At 41.4% G+C, this 17774-nt stretch overlaps 2 protein-coding genes and 2 non-coding genes across 4 annotated transcripts in view; 1 reads left to right on the forward strand and 3 right to left on the reverse strand.

Moving 5' to 3' along the window:
* Sbat (LSMD1 domain-containing protein Sbat) overlaps positions 1–17774 on the reverse strand; it is a 543594-nt gene that overhangs the window by 412224 nt on the left and 113596 nt on the right. The window lies entirely within an intron of this gene.
* TRNAT-UGU (transfer RNA threonine (anticodon UGU)) lies at positions 394–466 on the forward strand. The gene has a single exon. It is a non-coding gene; the product is annotated as a tRNA-Thr (tRNA).
* On the reverse strand, positions 4556–4628 carry TRNAT-UGU (transfer RNA threonine (anticodon UGU)). Its single transcript has one exon. It is a non-coding gene; the product is annotated as a tRNA-Thr (tRNA).
* LOC138352446 (uncharacterized) lies at positions 6662–7819 on the reverse strand. The gene has a single exon (XM_069304937.1). The coding sequence runs from the start codon at positions 7817–7819 to the stop codon at positions 6662–6664; it is 1158 nt and encodes a 385-aa protein (XP_069161038.1).

Raw genomic sequence — 17774 nt, forward strand, 5'->3', positions numbered from 1 at the left:
GAGCCCGTAGTGGACTTCTGTACGTTAACCTCCACAGTTACAGTTACTAAAGACTGTGAAGACCAAACTGATGCTTCAGACTGTTGCTGTAAGCAGCTGTGGTTCATAGATGACCGTAAAGTTCCTCAAGCATCTTAAAATGACCTAATATTTACCTCTATGGACTGAACCCAGCAGGCATCATGACATGACATCATGACATGACACCATGACATGACACCATGACATGACACCATGACATGACACCATGACATGACACCATGACATGACACCATGACATGACACCATGACATGACACCATGACATGACACCATGACATGACATCATGACATCATGGCCACTGCCATTAAAAGGCAGTCATATGTACAATTAATATCCTCCTATCAGCCAGGGGCCTCCGTAGCTCAGTGGGCAGAGCACTGGTCTTGTAAACCAGGGGTCGGGAGTTCGATTCTCTCTGGAGGCTGTGGTTTGGTTATCTCGTAGACTGTGTAAACTCTTTGTCCACTTCTGTATCTGTATTAGTATATATAACTACTGAACTTCTATATTATAGAAAATATATTAATCTTAAATAATATATGTTATTTGAGACGTCTTGGCGATGGGTACATGAACAATCTGTGACTTCATGAACAATAACATAAAACTTGTTGAACACTGACTTAATGAACAATAACAGAGTTCATATGCATGCGCAACGACTTCATACTGAAGAGAGTGCAGGGAATAGCGTCAAAGTGGCCATATTGGAGCCATATTGAAGCCTGGAACCATATTGGAGGGCGAACCGTGACATGTCATGGAAGGATTTGACGGCGGCTTGTCAAAGGCGCCCCCCCATTTATCCTGTCTATTATATCCAGTTGGATTTCGAACTTCACCAATGTCTTAGCCTTTACGGCTTCGGCGGGTAGGCGGTTCCATTGGTTTATAATCCTGTGGGTGACAAATCATCTCGTGTTTTCAGTCCTACACTGTGGCTTGTTGAGCTGAACCCGTTGTTCCTTGTTTGTGTTACATCTGACCTATACATGAAGTGGTCTAGAACAACATCCTCCAAATTGTTCAGTATTTTAAAACTCTTGAGGAGATCAGCCTTGTCATGTCTGGTTTGTAGTGTTGTTAGCCCTGTGGCCCTCAGCATGTCCTGGCGTGAGAATCAACTCTGTTCTGGGATGATTTTTGTCGCCTGGAGTTGAATTTTTTCCAAGTCAATTATGTCTTTCAGAAGATGAGGTCCCCAGGCTTGGGTACAATACCCTAACTGAGGACGCATCACAGATTTGCACACTAGAATAACTACCTTCTTTTGCTTGAAATCAAAGTTTCATTTGACTATTCCTAGAGGAGTGTGTTGTTTGGCTTTCTTTGTATTGCTGCACTTATTGTGTTGCAATCTGCTGCAAGGCAGCGTCGTAGCCTGGTGGATAGCGCGCAGGACTCGTAATTCTGTGGCGCGGGTTCGATTCCCGCACGAGGCAGAAACAAATGGGCAAAGTTTCTTTCACCCTGAATGCCCCTGTTACCTAGCAGTAAAAAGGTACCTGGGAGTTAGTCAGCTGTCACGGGCTGCTTCCTGGGGGGTGGAGGCCTGGTCGAGGACCGGGCCGCGGGGACACTAAAGCCCCGAAATCATCTCAAGATAACCTCAAGAAGGCAACGTTGCTGATTTGGTAGTTGTGTTGGACATAATTATTCTCCAAAAAAGAAGATCTTGCATTTTCTAGTATTAAAAAAGCATTAGCCAGCCTTCCGATCACTTGTGGAGGCCATGTAGATCTCTTTGTAAGGTCTGAATACCATCTTGAGGTTATCTTGAGACGATTTCGGGGCTTTTTAGTGTCCCCGCGGCCCGGTCCTCAACCAGGCCTCCACCCCCAGGAAGCAGCCCGTGACAGCTGACTAACTCCCAGGTACCTTTTTACTGCTAGGTAACAGGGGCATTCAGGGTGAAAGAAACTCTGCCCATTGTTTCTCGCCGGCGCCTGGGATCGAACCCAGCACCACAGGATCACAAGTCCAGTGTGCTGTCCGCTCGGCCGACCGGCTCCCTCCTCCCGGCCGACCATTGTCACGTCTTTACCATATATCTTTGTGTCATCTGCAAAATATGAAGATTTCGAAGAATTCATGTATTAGTAAACATACATTTCTCTCAAGCTCTTGGAAGTCCCTTGTCTGCACACATCTGGCTGCTGTCTTCAGGTGTGTAAACACGTTTGTAAGTCAGGATTAATTTTTAACACAGCCATGTTGGGTTGATTGTAGTAGACATGATTGTGACCTATTGAAGCCTTCCCTCTATATGGGCTTCTCTCCATCAACTTTAATTGTTAAACTCAGGAACAGTTTGGCAGTGTTCTTCCTGATTAGTTGGCAGGTTATTATGTTATTGTTGATGAAGTCAGTGTGTTATTGTTGATGAAGTCAGTCAGTGTGTTATTCTTGATGAAGTCAGTCAGTTATTGTTGATGAAGTCAGTGTGTTATTGTTGATGAAGTCAGTGTGTTATTGTTGATGAAGTCAGTGTGTTATTGTTGATGAAGTCAGTCAGTGTGTTATTGTTGATGAAGTCAGTCAGTGTGTTATTGTTGATGAAGTCAGTCAGTGTGTTATTGTTGATGAAGTCAGTCAGTGTGTTATTGTTGATGAAGTCAGTGTGTTATTGTTGATGAAGTCAGTGTGTTATTGTTGATGAAGTCAGTCAGTGTGTTATTGTTGATGAAGTCAGTCAGTGTGTTATTGTTGATGAAGTCAGTGTGTTATTGTTGATGAAGTCAGTCAGTGTGTTATTGTTGATGAAGTCAGTCAGTGTGTTATTGTTGATGAAGTCAGTGTGTTATTGTTGATGAAGTCAGTGTGTTATTGTTGATGAAGTCAGTCAGTGTGTTATTGTTGATGAAGTCAGTCAGTGTGTTATTGTTGATGAAGTCAGTGTGTTATTGTTGATGAAGTCAGTGTGTTATTGTTGATGAAGTCAGTCAGTGTGTTATTGTTGATGAAGTCAGTCAGTGTGTTATTGTTGATGAAGTCAGTCAGTGTGTTATTGTTGATGAAGTCAGTCAGTGTGTTATTGTTGATGAAGTCAGTCAGTGTGTTATTGTTGATGAAGTCAGTCAGTGTGTTATTGTTGATGAAGTCAGTCAGTGTGTTATTGTTGATGAAGTCAGTCAGTGTGTTATTGTTGATGAAGTCAGTGTGTTATTGTTGATGAAGTCAGTGTGTTATTGTTGATGAAGTCAGTCAGTGTGTTATTGTTGATGAAGTCAGTCAGTGTGTTATTGTTGATGAAGTCAGTCAGTGTGTTATTGTTGATGAAGTCAGTGTGTTATTGTTGATGAAGTCAGTCAGTGTGTTATTGTTGATGAAGTCAGTCAGTGTGTTATTGTTGATGAAGTCAGTGTGTTATTGTTGATGAAGTCAGTGTGTTATTGTTGATGAAGTCAGTCAGTGTGTTATTGTTGATGAAGTCAGTCAGTGTGTTATTGTTGATGAAGTCAGTGTGTTATTGTTGATGAAGTCAGTCAGTGTGTTATTGTTGATGAAGTCAGTCAGTGTGTTATTGTTGATGAAGTCAGTCAGTGTGTTATTGTTGATGAAGTCAGTCAGTGTGTTATTGTTGATGAAGTCAGTCAGTGTGTTATTGTTGATGAAGTCAGTCAGTGTGTTATTGTTGATGAAGTCAGTCAGTTATTGTTGATGAAGTCAGTGTGTTATTGTTGATGAAGTCAGTGTGTTATTGTTGATGAAGTCAGTCAGTGTGTTATTGTTGATGAAGTCAGTCAGTGTGTTATTGTTGATGAAGTCAGTCAGTGTGTTATTGTTGATGAAGTCAGTCAGTTATTGTTGATGAAGTCAGTCAGTGTGTTATTGTTGATGAAGTCAGTCAGTTATTGTTGATGAAGTCAGTGTGTTATTGTTGATGAAGTCAGTGTGTTATTGTTGATGAAGTCAGTCAGTGTGTTATTGTTGATGAAGTCAGTCAGTGTGTTATTGTTGATGAAGTCAGTCAGTGTGTTATTGTTGATGAAGTCAGTGTGTTATTGTTGATGAAGTCAGTGTGTTATTGTTGATGAAGTCAGTGTGTTATTGTTGATGAAGTCAGTGTGTTATTGTTGATGAAGTCAGTGTGTTATTGTTGATGAAGTCAGTCAGTGTGTTATTGTTGATGAAGTCAGTCAGTGTGTTATTGTTGATGAAGTCAGTCAGTGTGTTATTGTTGATGAAGTCAGTCAGTGTGTTATTGTTGATGAAGTCAGTCAGTGTGTTATTCTTGAAGAAGTCAGTCAGTGTGTTATTCTTGAAGAAGTCAGTCAGTGTGTTATTCTTGAAGAAGTCAGTCTGTTATTTAATTTTCATCTCAAATCATTAGACCTAAAGATAATAAAGATTAATATATTTTCCTTAACATAGTTTTACAAATACATAGTATACAGATACATAGTATACAGATACATAGTATACAGATACATAGTATACAGATACACAGTATACAAATACAGCTAAAGAGTTAACATAGAGTATACTTGTCCACTCGAGATAACTAAACCACAGCCTCCAGAGAGAATCGAACTCCCGACCCCTGGTTTACAAGACCAGTGCTCTGCCCACTGAGCTACGGAGGCCCCTGGCTGACACTCTCCAAGAGGTGATTGTTACTGTAAAATGTAAATAATGGTAATTAATGGTAGAAATGGTCAGACTATGACTGGCTATGGGAGAAGGGTATAGTACACTCTGACTTAGTGAACAAGTACACTCTGACTTAGTGAACACCACGTCACTTCCACCACAAACAAGACAATAAACAACTACGGAAAAAGATACATATACACACGTTATCACAGCAATACATATGGGAAGATTTTATCCATGTAATTTCTTAACTATCATTGTAAATATTAGAGTATTATCCCAAACAACTTTGAGACTTCATTCACATTCATTATATATATATATATATATATATATATATATATATATATATATATATATATATATATATATATATATATATATATATATATATATATATGTCGTACCTAGTAGCCAGAACGCACTTCTCAGCCTACTATGCAAGGCCCTATTTGCCTATTAAGCCAAGTTTTCCTGAATTAATATATTTTCTCTATTTTTTTTCTTATGAAATGATAAAGCTACCCATTTCATTATGTATGAGGTCAATTTTATTTTATTGGAATTAAAATTAACGTAGATATATGACCGAACCTAACCAACCCTACCTAACCTAACCTAACCTATCTTTATTGGTTAGGTTAGGTTAGGTAGCAGAAAAAGTTAGGTTAGGTTAGGTTAGGTAGGTTAGGTAGTCGAAAAACAATTAATTCATGAAAACTTGGCTTATTAGGCAAATCGGGCCTTGCATAGTAGGCTGAGAAGTGCGTTCTGGCTACTAGGTACGATATATATATATATATATATATATATATATATATATATATATATATATATATATATATATATATATATATATATAACGATTTTTATGATTTGGGTAATTAGATGTACTTACATATTGGTATTGTGGCATTTATGTATATTTTCTAGAATATAATTTCCGATTGAACAGGTGTAGATCACGACAATAGACAAGACGTGAACAGGTCGCCTTTGACAGCAGCAAAACTCCCTCAGAAGTCTTGTCATGTTGAAATGTTTCTAAATGTTTTCTCACAATTTTTTATTTTTCTCTTGTGAATTATTTTTGCTTCTCAGCTGTATATAAAAGGCTCAGCTTCTGGCGTGGCAAGAGTGGAGGTCACGTTCAATTTTGTGTTAGTGTTGTCTGTGTAACCCATTGGGTGTTGCAGGAGGTGTTGACGGTGACATAGAGGTGTCTGAAGGTGTTGCAGCAATACTTTCAGGGATGGAGGAGTTGTGTGTCTAACTTTCCTGTAAAACTTTTACCACAGACAGAATTTCCAACAATCTTTAACTGCTGAGTTTTTTTAGCAAAGTGAGAGTTCCAGATAATGTCAATTTTGCTTGGTTCATCTGAGAAGTTATAGTCTCTGTCTCTGTCTCTGTCTCTCTCTCTCTCTCTCTCTCTCTCTCTCTCTCTCTCTCTCTCTCTCTCTCTCTCTCTCTCTCTCTCTCTCTCTCTCTCTCTCTCTCTCTCCCTATCTCTTTCTCTTTCTCCTGCCGTTCTCTTTCTCTCTCAGGTAATGACAACATAAGACGCTCAGTTAGCCAGAGCCTCAAGGTGGTGCCAGGGGCTGATGTAGGTTGACAACTTCTAGCTTCTAGTTTCATTACTAACTTCACTCTAATTCCTACTAAACCCTAGTCTTACTTTAATTAGAAAAACAGACCCGTGCCCCGCCGGCTTCTTATTATAGTATACATGAAAGTCTCTATGTATTGGAGGCCCCTGGCGTTATGTATATTGTGGAATGGTCACTGATGTTTGAGATACATGAACAGTGAATATATGATATATGAACAGGACTAGTCACAGTATTCCTCTATCCTCACATTGCTTCACTCTGCTTCCTACTGCCTTCCTGAATGGCGTCTTAGGTCTCCTCCTACTGTGTGCCAAGACCTCTTCCTCCTCCTCCTCCTCCTCCTCCTCTTCCCCCCTACCTCCCCCCCCCCGGCACCAGAGCCACAGTGGACCAAGTAATTTACAACCTCATTATTTTCTCCTTATTGCCAGCAGTTTATGGCTCTGTTTCCTTAATTTCTCGGTGAGGTGATTCTGGGTAAATACTGCCGGCTTTCCTGGCTTGATAACCCCTGATAACTCTGGCTTGATAACCCGTGATAACTCTGGCTTGATGACCCGTGATAACGCTGGCTTGATGATCCGTGATAACGCTGGCTTGATGACCCGTGATAACTCTGGCTTGATAACCCGTGATAACGCGTGCTTGATGACCCGTGATAACTCTGACTTGATAACCCCTGATAACTCTGGCTTGATGACCCGTGATAACTCTGGCTTGATGACCCCTGATAACTCTGGCTTGATAACCCGTGATAACGCTGGCTTGATGACCCGTGATAACTCTGGCTTAATAACCCGTGATAACGCTGGCTTGATGACCCGTGATAACTCTGGCTTGATAACCCCTGATAACTCTGGCTTGATGACCCGTGATAACGCTGGCTTGATGACCCGTGATGACTCTGGCTTGATAACACGTGATAACGCTGGCTTGATGACCCGTGATAACTCTGGCTTGATAACCCCTGATAACTCTGGCTTGATGACCCGTGATAACGCTGGCTTGATAACCCGTGATAACTCTCGCTTGATAACCCGTGATAACGCTGGCTTGATAACCCGTGATAACTCTAGCTTGATAACCCGTGATAACGCTGGCTTGATAACCCGTGATAACGCTGGCTTGATGACCCGTGATAACTCTGGCTTGATAACCCCTGATAACTCTGGCTTGATGACCCGTGATAACGCTGGCTTGATAACCCGTGATAACTCTCGCTTGATAACCCGTGATAACGCTGGCTTGATAACCCGTGATAACGCTGGGTTGATAACCCGTGATAACGCTGGCTTGATAACCCGTGATAACGCTGGCTTGATGACCCGTGATAACTCTGGCTTGAAGACCCGTGATAACGCTGGCTTGATGACCCGTGATAACTCTGGCTTGATGACCCGTGATAACTCTGGCTTGATAACCCGTGATAACTCTGGCTTGATGACCCAGATAACACTGGCTTGATGACCCGTGATAACTCTGGCTTGATAACCCATGATAACTCTGGCTTGATGACCCAGATAACACTGGCTTGATGACCCAGATAACACTGGCTTGATGACCACCATATCCTGTGTTGAACACTATCTTTATTCATCACTGTGTTCATCACTACTTGTGTTCAACATTACCTGTACTCACCTATTTGTACTTACCTAGTTGTGCTTGCGGGGGTTGAGCTTAGACTCTTTGGTCCCGCCTCTCAACTGTCAATCAACTGGTGTACAGGTTCCTGAGCCTACTGGGCTCTATCATATCTACAATTGTAACTGTGTATGGAGTCAGCCTCCACCACATCACTTCCTAGTGCATTCCATTTGTTAACTACTCTGGCACTGAAAAAGTTCCTTCTTACGTCCCTGTGGCTCATGTGGGTACTCAGTTTCCACCCGTGTCCCCTTGTTCGTGTTCCATCCGTGCTAAAGAGTTTGTCTTTGTCCACCCTGTCAATTCCCTTGAGAATTTTGTAGGTGGTTATCATGTCTCCTCTAACTCTTCTGTCTTCCAAGGACGTTAGGTTCAGCTCCCTTAGCCTTTCCCAGTAGCTCATACCTCTCAGTTCCGGGACTACTCCGGTGGCATACCTCTGAATCTTCTCTAACTTTGTCTTGTGTTTAACTAGGTATGGACTCCAGGCTAGCGATGCATACTCAAGGATTAGTCTGACATAAGTGGTATACAGGGTTCTGAACGATTCCTTACACAAGTTTCTAAAGGCAGTTCTTATGTTGGCCAGTCTAGCATATGCCGCTGATGATATTCTTTTGATGTGGGCCTCTGGGGACAGGTTCGGTGTGATATCAACCCCCAGATCTTTCTCTCTATTTGACTCTTGCAGGATTTCACCTCCCAGATGGTACCTTGTATTCAGCCTCCTGCTCCCTTCGTCTAATTTCATTACTTTACACTTTCCTGAGTTGAACTTTAGCAGCCATTTTTTAGACCATTCCTCCAGTTTATCCAGGTCATCCTGTAGTCTCTGTCTATCATCATCCGTCTTGATTCTTCTCATAATTTTTGCATCATCAACAAACATTGAGAGGAACGAGTCTATACCCTCCGGAAGATCGTTTACATATATTAGAAACAGGATGGGTCCATGTACAGAACCCTGTGGGACTCCGCTGGTGACATCTCGCCACTCTGATGTCTCACCCCTCACCGTTACTCGCTGTTTCCTGTTGCTTAGATACTCCCTTATCCACTGGAGCACCTTACTGTTACTCCTGCCTGTTGCTCCAACTTTTGTAACAGCCTTTTGTGAGGTACTGTGTCAAAGACTTTCTGACAGTCTAAGAAAATGCAGTCTGCCCACCCTTCTCTGTCTTGCCTAATGTTTGTCGCCCGGTGATGTGTTCACCACTACCTGTGTTCATCACTATCATGTGTTCACCACTACCTGTGTTCATCACTATCATGTGTTCACCACTACCTGTGTTCACCACTACCTGTGTTCACCACTACCTGTGTTCACCACTACCTGTGTTCACCACTACCTGTGTTCACCACTAGCTGTGTTCACCACTAGCTGTGTTCACCACTAGCTGTGTTCACCACTAGCTGTGTTCACCACTACCTGTGTTCATCACTATCCTGTGTTCACCACTACCTGTGTTCACAACTAGCTGTGTTCACCACTAGCTGTGTTCACCACTAGCTGTGTTCACCACTAGCTGTGTTCACCACTACCTGTGTTCACCAATACCTGTGTTCACCACTAGCTGTGTTCACCACTAGCTGTGTTCACCACTACCTGTGTTCACCACTACCTGTGTTCACCACTACCTGTGTTCACCACTACCTGTGTTCACCACTAGCTGTGTTCACCACTACCTGTGTTCACCACTACCTGTGTTCACCACTAGCTGTGTTCACCACTAGCTGTGTTCACCACTACCTGTGTTCACCACTACCTGTGTTCACCACTACCTGTGTTCACTACCTGTGTTCACCACTAGCTGTGTTCACCACTACCTGTGTTCACCACTACCTGTGTTCATCACTACCTGTGTTCACCACAACCTGTGTTCACCACTACCTGTGTTCACCACTAGCTGTGTTCACCACTAGCTGTGTTCACCACTAGCTGTGTTCACCACTACCTGTGTTCACCACTACCTGTGTTCACCACTACCTGTGTTCACCACAACCTGTGTTCACCACAACCTGTGTTCACCACTACCTGTGTTCATCACTACCTATGTTCATCACTACCTGTGTTCACCACTAGCTGTGTTCACCACTACCTGTGTTCACCACTAGCTGTGTTCATCACTACCTGTGTTCACCACTACCTGTGTTCACCACAACCTGTGTTCACCACTAGCTGTGTTCACCACTAGCTGTGTTCACCACTAGCTGTGTTCACCACTAGCTGTGTTCACCACTACCTGTGTTCACCACTAGCTGTGTTCACCACTACCTGTGTTCACCACTACCTGTGTTCACCACTACCTGTGTTCACTACCTGTGTTCACCACTAGCTGTGTTCACCACTAGCTGTGTTCACCACTACCTGTGTTCACCACTACCTGTGTTCACCACTACCTGTGTTCACCACTACCTGTGTTCACCACTACCTGTGTTCACCACTACCTGTGTTCACCACTACCTGTGTTCACCACTACCTGTGTTCACCACTACCTGTGTTCACCACTACCTGTGTTCACCACAACCTGTGTTCACCACTACCTGTGTTCACCACTACCTGTGTTCACCACTACCTGTGTTCACCACAACCTGTGTTCACCACTACCTGTGTTCACCACTAGCTGTGTTCACCACTAGCTGTGTTCACCACTACCTGTGTTCACCACTACCTGTGTTCACAACTAGCTGTGTTCACCACTAGCTGTGTTCACCACTAGCTGTGTTCACCAATACCTGTGTTCACCACTACCTGTGTTCACCACTAGCTGTGTTCACCAATACCTGTGTTCACCACTACCTGTGTTCACCACTACCTGTGTTCACCACTACCTGTGTTCACCACTACCTGTGTTCACCACTACCTGTGTTCACCACTACCTGTGTTCACTACCTGTGTTCACCACTAGCTGTGTTCACCACTAGCTGTGTTCACCACTAGCTGTGTTCACCACTACCTGTGTTCACCACTACCTGTGTTCACCACTACCTGTGTTCACCACTACCTGTGTTCACCACTACCTGTGTTCACCACTACCTGTGTTCACCACTAGCTGTGTTCACCACTAGCTGTGTTCACCACTAGCTGTGTTCACCACTACCTGTGTTCACCACTAGCTGTGTTCACCACTACCTGTGTTCACCACTAGCTGTGTTCACCACTACCTGTGTTCACCACTACCTGTGTTCACCACTAGCTGTGTTCACCACTACCTGTGTTCACCACTAGCTGTGTTCACCACTACCTGTGTTCACCACTAGCTGTGTTCACCACTACCTGTGTTCACCACTAGCTGTGTTCACCACTACCTGTGTTCAACATTATATGTGCAATTTTAAAACTTTGTCCAAATGATTTTCCATTTTTATCTTAAAATTTGAACAATATAACCTTCCAGTCAATCAATCATAACTTTATTCATAAATGTTCGTTTTGTTCATTTATAGTTGTTAAAACTGTAACAAATTTACAATATATTATTTACCTAAGAAAAAGTCATAATACCATAACTTGAAATATATATATTGATATATAAGTATATATCTAATATATCTATTGATATATCTAGTATATAATATATATACTGATATAGTATATATATACTGATATATATACACATGAAGTATATATAAAATATATATACTGATAAACTGTGTACCCAAGAATTAGATTTAGAAATTGAAGTTTCATTTATTTAATTATTATCTAATCATTATAATTGTAAAATTAAGAATGCGAAATTATTTCTGTAACAACTTACTGAAATCGTTACACAAGGTTAAATTCCTGTAATTATCAAGAATATGTTACTGTTAACATTCCAGTTTTTTTTTACTTAAATTAAAAATCATTTCAAACTTTGTACACAATCATATTATTTCGTTACAACATTTGTAAACAAAATTTAGCATTCCAGTCCAACATTTGTAAACAAAATTTAACATTCCAGTCCAACATTTGTAAACAAATTTTAGCATTCCAGTCCAACATTTGTAAACAAAATTTAGCATTCCAGTCCAACATTTGTAAACAAAATTTAACATTCCAGTCCAACATTTGTAAACAAAATTTAGCATTCCAGTCCAGCATTTGTAAACAAAATTTAGCATTCCAGTCCAGCATTTGTAAACAAAATTTAGCATTCCAGTCCAGCATTTGTAAACAAAACTTAGCATTCCAGTCCAACATTTGTAAACAAAATTTAGTATTCCAGTCCAGCATTTGTAAACAAAACTTAGCATTCCAGTCCAGCATTTGTAAACAAAATTTAGCATTCCAGTCCAGCATTTGTAAACAAAACTTAGCATTCCAGTCCAACATTTGTAAACAAAATTTAGTATTCCAGTCCAGCATTTGTAAACAAAACTTAGCATTCCAGTCCAACATTTGTAAACAAAATTTAGTATTCCAGTCCAGCATTTGTAAACAAAACTTAGCATTCCAGTCCAACATTTGTAAACAAAATTTAGTATTCCAGTTCCTCTGGTCTGCAAGGGAGTGCAAAGAGGTGTTGCACATCAACGCAAATGAAGCAACACTTGCACAACAGGGCAGTGTTGCAACTCGCCTCTAGCACAAAGGCCTTCGTACAAAAGAGCCTTTTTATTTCCATTGTGAAATGCCAGGAAACCTAGTCCCCAAAATGGAAGACAATTCCTTCAGTGGCGTTGCTTGGCTCTTTAGCACCTCTATAGTGGTGTTGCTTGGCTCTTTAGCACCTCTATAGTGGTGTTGCTTGGCTCTTTAGCACCTCTATAGTGGTGTTGCTTGGCTCTTTAGCACCTCTATAGTGGTGTTGCTTGGCTCTTTAGCACCTCTACAGTGGCGTTGTTGCTTGGCTCTTTAGCACCTCTATAGTGGTGTTGCTTGGCTCTTTAGCACCTCTACAGTGGCGTTGTTGCTTGGCTCTTTAGCACATCTACAGTGGTGTTGTTGCTTGACTTGATAGTAAGCACACACACACACACACACACACACATGGGGGCCTCGTAGCCTGGTGGATAGCGCGCAGGACTCGTAATTCTGTGGCGCGGGTTCGATTCCCGCACGAGGCAGAAACAAATGGGCAAAGTTTCTTTCACCCTAAGTGCCCCTGTTACCTAGCAGTAAATAGGTACCTGGGAGTTAGTCAGCTGTCACGGGCTGCTTCCTGGGGTGTGTGTGGTGTGAAAAAAAAGAAAAAAAAAAGTAGTTAGTAAACAGTTGATTGACAGTTGAGAGGCGGGCCGAAAGAGCAAAGCTCAACCCCCGCAAAAACACAACTAGTAAACACAACTAGTAAACACACACACACACGCGCGCGAACACACACACACACACACACACACACACACACACACACACACACACACACACACACACACACACACACACACACACATATTCTCACACACAAGCCCGAGGGACCTGTTGGCTGAGTGGATAGCGCTCGGAATTCGTAATTCTAGGGTCCGGGGATCGATCCCCGGCGGTGGCGGAAACAAATGGGCAGAGTTTCTTTCACACTGTTGCCTCTGTTACCTAGCAGTAAATAGCTACCTGGAAGTTAGACAACAGCTTCGGGCAGCTTCCTGGGTGTATGTGTGTGGAAAAAAACTCAGTTAATTGATTGACAGATGAGAGGCGGGCCCAAAGAGCCAGAGCTTAACCATACAAACACAACTAGGTGAGTACACACACACGCACACATGTATATTTGTGGTGTGTGTGTACTAAAGTGAAGGATCAGGTCTAGAGACGAGTGTTCGAGTCTCCACCAAGACTGTACCAAGAGGCACAACTGGTCTAATAAGTGGCTACAAGATTTCAACTCTAGCAAATGCAAATTTATTAGAATTAAAGTAATAAGAGATCACACGAACACTTCACACCATAAAGGGAGGCTCCTCCAGTCTCAAAAAAAAAGGAAGACCTTTACAAGAACACAAATTCGAACTGCTGAGGGAGGTTGTGGAAGCCACCTCTACCTACAACCTAGAGGCAACATTCAACTAAGAATAGGAACGTCAGGAACGTTAAAATATAATATAATATGTACACTAAGACTTCGAGGCGAGGCATAAAGATTTTAACGTCGCTTCTGTTAGGTAAGTGACGTCACTTCCGTTAGGTAAGTGACGTCACTTCTGTTAGGTAAGTGACGTCACTTCCGTTAGGTAAGTGACGTCACTTCCGTTAGGTAAGTGACGTCACTTCCGTTAGGTAAGTGACGTCACTTCCGTTAGGTAAGTGACGTCACTTCCGTTAGGTAAGTGACGTCACTTTCCTGTAGTCACGTTAGGTCAGTACTGATAGGTAAGTGGAGGAGTCATATATAGGTAAACAGAGGAGTCATATATAGGTAAACAGAGGAGTCATATATAGTTAAACAGGAGTCATATATAGGTAAACAGGAGTCATATATAGGTAAACAGGAGTCATATATAGGTAAACAGGAGTCATATATAGGTAAACAGAGGAGTCATACATAGGTAAACAGAGAAGTCATATATAGGTAAACAGAGAAGTCATATATAGGTAAACAGAGAAGTCATATATAGGTAAACAGAGGAGTCATACATAGGTAAACAGAGGAGTCATATATAGGTAAACAGAGAAGTCATATATAGGTAAACAGGAGTCATATATAGGTAAACAGAGAAGTCATACATAGGTAAACAGGAGTCATATATAGGTAAACAGAGGAGTCATATATAGGTAAACAGAGGAGCCATACATAGGTAAACAGAGAAGTCATATATAGGTAAACAGAGAAGTCATATATAGGTAAACAGGAGTCATATATAGGTAAACAGGAGTCATATATAGGTAAACAGGAGTCATATATAGGTAAACAGGAGTCATATATAGGTAAACAGAGGAGTCATATATAGGTAAACAGGAGTCATATATAGGTAAACAGGAGTCATATATAGGTAAACAGGAGTCATATATAGGTAAACAGGAGTCATACATAGGTAAACAGGAGTCATATATAGGTAAACAGAGGAGTCATATATAGGTAAACAGAGGAGTCATATATAGGTAAACAGAGGAGTCATATATAGGTAAACAGAGGAGTCATATATAGGTAAACAGGAGTCATATATAGGTAAACAGAGGAGTCATATATAGGTAAACAGGAGTCATATATAGGTAAACAGGAGTCATATATAGGTAAACAGGAGTCATATATAGGTAAACAGAGGAGTCATATATAGGTAAACAGAGGAGTCATATATAGGTAAACAGGAGTCATATATAGGTAAACAGAGGAGTCATATATAGGTAAACAGGAGTCATATATAGGTAAACAGGAGTCATATATAGGTAAACAGAGGAGTCATATATAGGTAAACAGGAGTCATATATAGGTAAACAGGAGTCATATATAGGTAAACAGAGGAGTCATATATAGGTAAACAGGAGTCATATATAGGTAAACAGGAGTCATATATAGGTAAACAGAGGAGTCATATATAGGTAAACAGGAGTCATATATAGGTCAACAGGAGTCATATATAGCTAAACAGAGGAGTCATATATAGGTAAACAGGAGTCATATATAGGTAAACAGGAGTCATACATAGGTAAACAGGAGTCATATATAGGTAAACAGGAGTCATATATAGGTAAACAGGAGTCATATATAGGTAAACAGAGGAGTCATATATAGGTAAACAGGAGTCATATATAGGTAAACAGGAGTCATATATAGGTAAACAGGAGTCATATATAGGTAAACAGAGGAGTCATATATAGGTAAACAGGAGTCATATATAGGTAAACAGGAGTCATATATAGGTAAACAGAGGAGTCATATATAGGTAAACAGGAGTCATATATAGGTAAACAGGAGTCATATATAGGTAAACAGAGGAGTCATATATAGGTAAACAGGAGTCATATATAGGTAAACAGGAGTCATATATAGGTAAACAGGAGTCATATATAGGTAAACAGAGGAGTCATATATAGGTAAACAGGAGTCATATATAGGTAAACAGGAGTCATATATAGGTAAACAGAGGAGTCATATATAGGTAAACAGGAGTCATATATAGGTAAACAGGAGTCATATATAGGTAAACAGAGGAGTCATATATAGGTAAACAGAGGAGTCATATATAGGTAAACAGGAGTCATATATAGGTAAACAGGAGTCATATATAGGTAAACAGAGGAGTCATATATAGGTAAACAGAGGAGTCATATATAGGTAAACAGAGGAGTCATATATAGGTAAACAGGAGTCATATATAGGTAAACAGGAGTCATATATAGGTAAACAGAGGAGTCATATATAGGTAAACAGAGGAGTCATATATAGGTAAACAGAGGAGTCATATATAGGTAAACAGGAGTCATATATAGGTAAACAGGAGTCATATATAGGTAAACAGAGGAGTCATATATAGGTAAACAGGAGTCATATATAGGTAAACAGAGGAGTCATATATAGGTAAACAGGAGTCATATATAGGTAAACAGAGGAGTCATATATAGGTAAACAGAGGAGTCATATATAGGTAAACAGAGGAGTCATATATAGGTAAACAGAGGAGTCATATATAGGTAAACAGAGGAGTCATATATAGGTAAACAGGAGTCATATATAGGTAAACAGGAGTCATATATAGGTAAACAGAGGAGTCATATATAGGTAAACAGAGGAGTCATATATAGGTAAACAGGAGTCATATATAGGTAAACAGAGAAGTCATATATAAACAAAACAGCATCGCGGCGCATGATAAGCTCAGAAAAATTACAATTAAGTCTCCAGGAGTCCTGACGAGGAAACTTACTTTAAAGAAACTTCAAGTTTATCATACAAACATTAAAATAAAACACGAAAGAAAAAACACGCAGAAACAGCAGACTCCCGGTGGGGGCCGGTCGGCCGAGTGGACAGCACGCTGGACTTGTGATCCTGTGGTCCTGGGTTCGATCCCAGGTGCCGGCGAGAAACAATGGGCAGAGTTTCTTTCACCCTATGCCCCTGTTACCTGGCAGTAAAATAGGTATCTGGGTGTTAGCCAGCTGTCACGGGCTGCTTCCTGGGGGTGTAAGCCTGGTCGAGGACCGGGCCGCGGGGACACTAAAGCCCCGAAATCATCTCAAGATAACCTCAAGATAACTGACTACCCATTGCTTGATCACTCCCAGACCGCTAGAATCAGTTTAAAGTCCTAGTGACTACTTCCTCCATAATCTGCTAAGGTCATGACCCCATCCGTACGAAGGTCACCCGCGTCCTACACACAGAAGTCCTGACCAATCATCGCATCTCAGTGGTTAGTGAGATGCGATGATTGGCCAATCCACACACTAGAAAATGAAGGGACGACGACGTTTCGGTCCGTCCTGGACCATTCTCTAAGTATGGCCCAGGACGGACCGAAACGTCGTCGTCCCTTCACCTTCTAGTGTGTGGTCTGGTCAACATACTTCAGCAACGTTATTGTGACTCCTCGCCTGCATGCGGTGATTGGCCAATCACAACCAAAACAACGTTTTTCAAGTCGACAGTGTATCACAGTTGCCCCCGGTCACTGCTGACGAACCCCAGAGTGTAGAGTGCTGTCACTCCGTCGACACAACTCTCCCGTCTGTCTTCGAACTGCGGGTTCACCATAGCCCGTGCTACTTAGAACTTTGTTCCAGGTAGCGAATCTTTAACAACAACAACAACCTTCTGTCTAATTCTATCAAGTATTTACGTGAATATGTTTATAAACTAGTGAACCTCCGTCCTAACTCTCTATAAGTTCTACCCCTGTCTAAACTAGTGAACCTCCGTCCTAACTCTCTATAAGTTCTACCCCTGTCTAAACTAGTGAACCTCCGTCCTAACTCTCTATAAGTTCTACCCCTGTCTAAACTAGTGAACCTCC

This window comes from Procambarus clarkii, chromosome 53, assembly GCF_040958095.1.
Source record: "Procambarus clarkii isolate CNS0578487 chromosome 53, FALCON_Pclarkii_2.0, whole genome shotgun sequence".
Classification (NCBI taxonomy): Eukaryota; Metazoa; Arthropoda; class Malacostraca; order Decapoda; family Cambaridae; genus Procambarus; species Procambarus clarkii.